Below are 2645 nucleotides of genomic sequence, written 5' to 3' on the forward strand. Positions count from 1 at the left end.
ATTATATCATTATTATTATTATTATTATTATTATTGTTATTATATCATTATTATTATTATTATTATTATTGTTATTATTATTATTATTGCTGTTATTATTATTATTATTATTATTATTATTATTATTATTATATCATCATTATTATTATTATTATATCATTATTATTATTATTATATCATCATTATTATTATTATTATTATTATTATTATTATTATTATTATTATTATTATTATTATTATTATTATGTCATGCCGTTTCTACTACCGTTCAGTGGTCGTGAAGCTCCACTCTGTTCTGTCTCTCCCTCACGCAACTGAGCAATTTACTGGATTCTTCTTTCTTATTACCAACAGTAAGACCATCCAGTATCTCTGTCTTCTATGGTTTCTTCTTCCTCTTCACAGTTTCCCCATTTGTCAACTCTGTTTACGAAAGCACAAACATGAATTTATAGACACAGAATTACAACCTGTGAGCAATGTACATGTTTTGAACTTAGCTAATGTGTGTCTGCAGGAATAAATGTGAATGAAATCGATAATTACTCTGTCATTTCCAGGCGTTCAGAAGTTCCTTTTGTTCCAGTCAATGTAATGAAGATTCGACCATCAATTGTGCTTTTCCCAGATATAGTCACTTGATAATGGTAAGCTAAAGTAAACAGAAGATATATACAGATTAGACATAAAGCAAAGAAACACAAAATACGATGAAATACACATTATATTAACATTTAAATGCAGTGTCTAACTGAAAAGCAACGATAAGCCATTCCCGGATTTTACCAATTGGCGCCTCACTACCATCATTATCACCATCACTTGTTCTACTTGTGAGGTGACTCTGATAGGTGGAAACTGTGCGAAAGCTATTGTACTGTGTGTGCACACACCGTGTATGTATATATATATATATATATATATATATATATATATATATATATATACATATATGTATGTATGTATATACACACATATATATCTTTATATTTGTGTATGGCGTATATATATGCACATATGTATGCGTATATAAGTGTGTAAATATATATATGTATATGTGCATATATGGGTGTGTGCATGTATACGTGTGTGTGTGTGCGCGCTCGTGCGCGCATGTGAAGTCAAGTGGCCTAATGTCTAGGATATTGCTCTCACGATCTCAAAATCGTGGTCTCGATTCCAGATCGTTGATGCGTTGTGTCCTGGAAGAAAACGCTTCCTTTCACGTCGCTTCCGTCCATCCAATTGAAAATGAGTCTATCTGCAACAGACCGATGTCCAGATTAGGGAGAATGTTGACTTGCCAGTCAGATAAGTGCATTGGTATCATCTAAAAGCTACAACAATACAAAGAAGCGCAGTGTGACCAGCGGTGTACAACATCCGATAGTTTGGTTGATAGATAAGGTAGACAGACAGACAGACAGACAGACAGACAGACAGACAGATAGATAGATAGATAGATAGATAGATAGATAGATAGATAGATAGATACTGATGTAGCTATTTATATATCAAAATAAGCCACATGATATCAATTAGTTATGCAGTACGACCGTTTCAAGCGGCCCCATTTAATTGAACGATGCAATCATTACATCAATTTAAATGCAGTGCTATCTTCAGCTGCACAAAATATGGAATTTTTTAACAAGTAGGGCACAATAATATAATATTAATATTTATATAAGCATATAGTTTAAAGAATTATTATGGCAGACAATATAATTGGGGCATAATGTAATAATGATGAAATAGCCATATTTTTTTAACTGATTGAAAGATATGAAATATAATCATAATAGAAGTTAGTCAGAACTTACCACAATAGGGTTGAGTGTCAAAAGTTTGCAGCATATGTTTACCACGACCCAATACTTTTTCAGCATGGAAACCCAAACGTCCTAACTGGCCATGTTTATGGAAACATTTCCCAGATTTGATATCATGTACATCAGAACAGCTATAGCTATTAAATGGACAGGCACTGTTTATCGATTCGGTGTATAGCACTTCAGCTCTTTTGTGACTACACATGAATGCAGCCTTTGCACCTGCAAAATGTAAAGGATTTCGTTTTACTAAAAACGTTTAAACATTTTTAAATATGGAAAGAAATAAAATTGTAAAGAGTTTTGTAATTTCGTTTCGCATACAAATATCGAAATATAATATCTCTGAACAGATAATCTAACATATTTCAGGAATTAATTCTAAGTAACTATGTATAATATTCATATTATACAATACATACCATGCAATGTAACATTCACATACATACGTATTTATACAGGATGTTCGAGATAAATTTGACGGTTCTTTTTTTTTATATCTCCCTTTTTGCAGGAACAGCTTGGTGTCGCACGCCGGAATTCATCTCTACACCTTTGAACAGGGTCTTAGACTCAGTTCAAACGGTTTTTGAAGCTGCTGGAGACTGTGGTCAAAGGGCTGGCTTGAGAGGATTGCTGCTAGAAAGTCATGTGTGGCAGAAGGATTCAGCTACTTGCTATACCTCCGGAAAGAGTCAAAAATGGTTGTCGGAAATTTTTTACAACTTCACCGGCCCCAATTTTTGGCCTCCTAAGATCTCCGATTTTAATCCCATTGATTACTATGTGTGGAGCACGGTTGAGAAAGACATC

At 33.2% G+C, this 2645-nt stretch overlaps 1 protein-coding gene across 1 annotated transcript in view; it reads right to left on the bottom strand.

The window, feature by feature from the left end:
• Nucleotides 1-2645, bottom strand: part of LOC106878519 (pancreatic triacylglycerol lipase) — a 20812-nt gene that overhangs the window by 5476 nt on the left and 12691 nt on the right. Inside the window, exons 6-7 of the mRNA XM_014927747.2 lie at nucleotides 1824-2054; nucleotides 547-652 (exon numbers count right to left, since the gene is read on the bottom strand). Coding sequence (XP_014783233.1) covers nucleotides 547-652; nucleotides 1824-2054 — 337 coding nt within the window. The remainder of the gene's footprint in view (nucleotides 1-546; nucleotides 653-1823; nucleotides 2055-2645) is intronic.

Source organism: Octopus bimaculoides, chromosome 11 (assembly GCF_001194135.2).
Source record: "Octopus bimaculoides isolate UCB-OBI-ISO-001 chromosome 11, ASM119413v2, whole genome shotgun sequence".
NCBI lineage: Eukaryota > Metazoa > Mollusca > Cephalopoda > Octopoda > Octopodidae > Octopus > Octopus bimaculoides.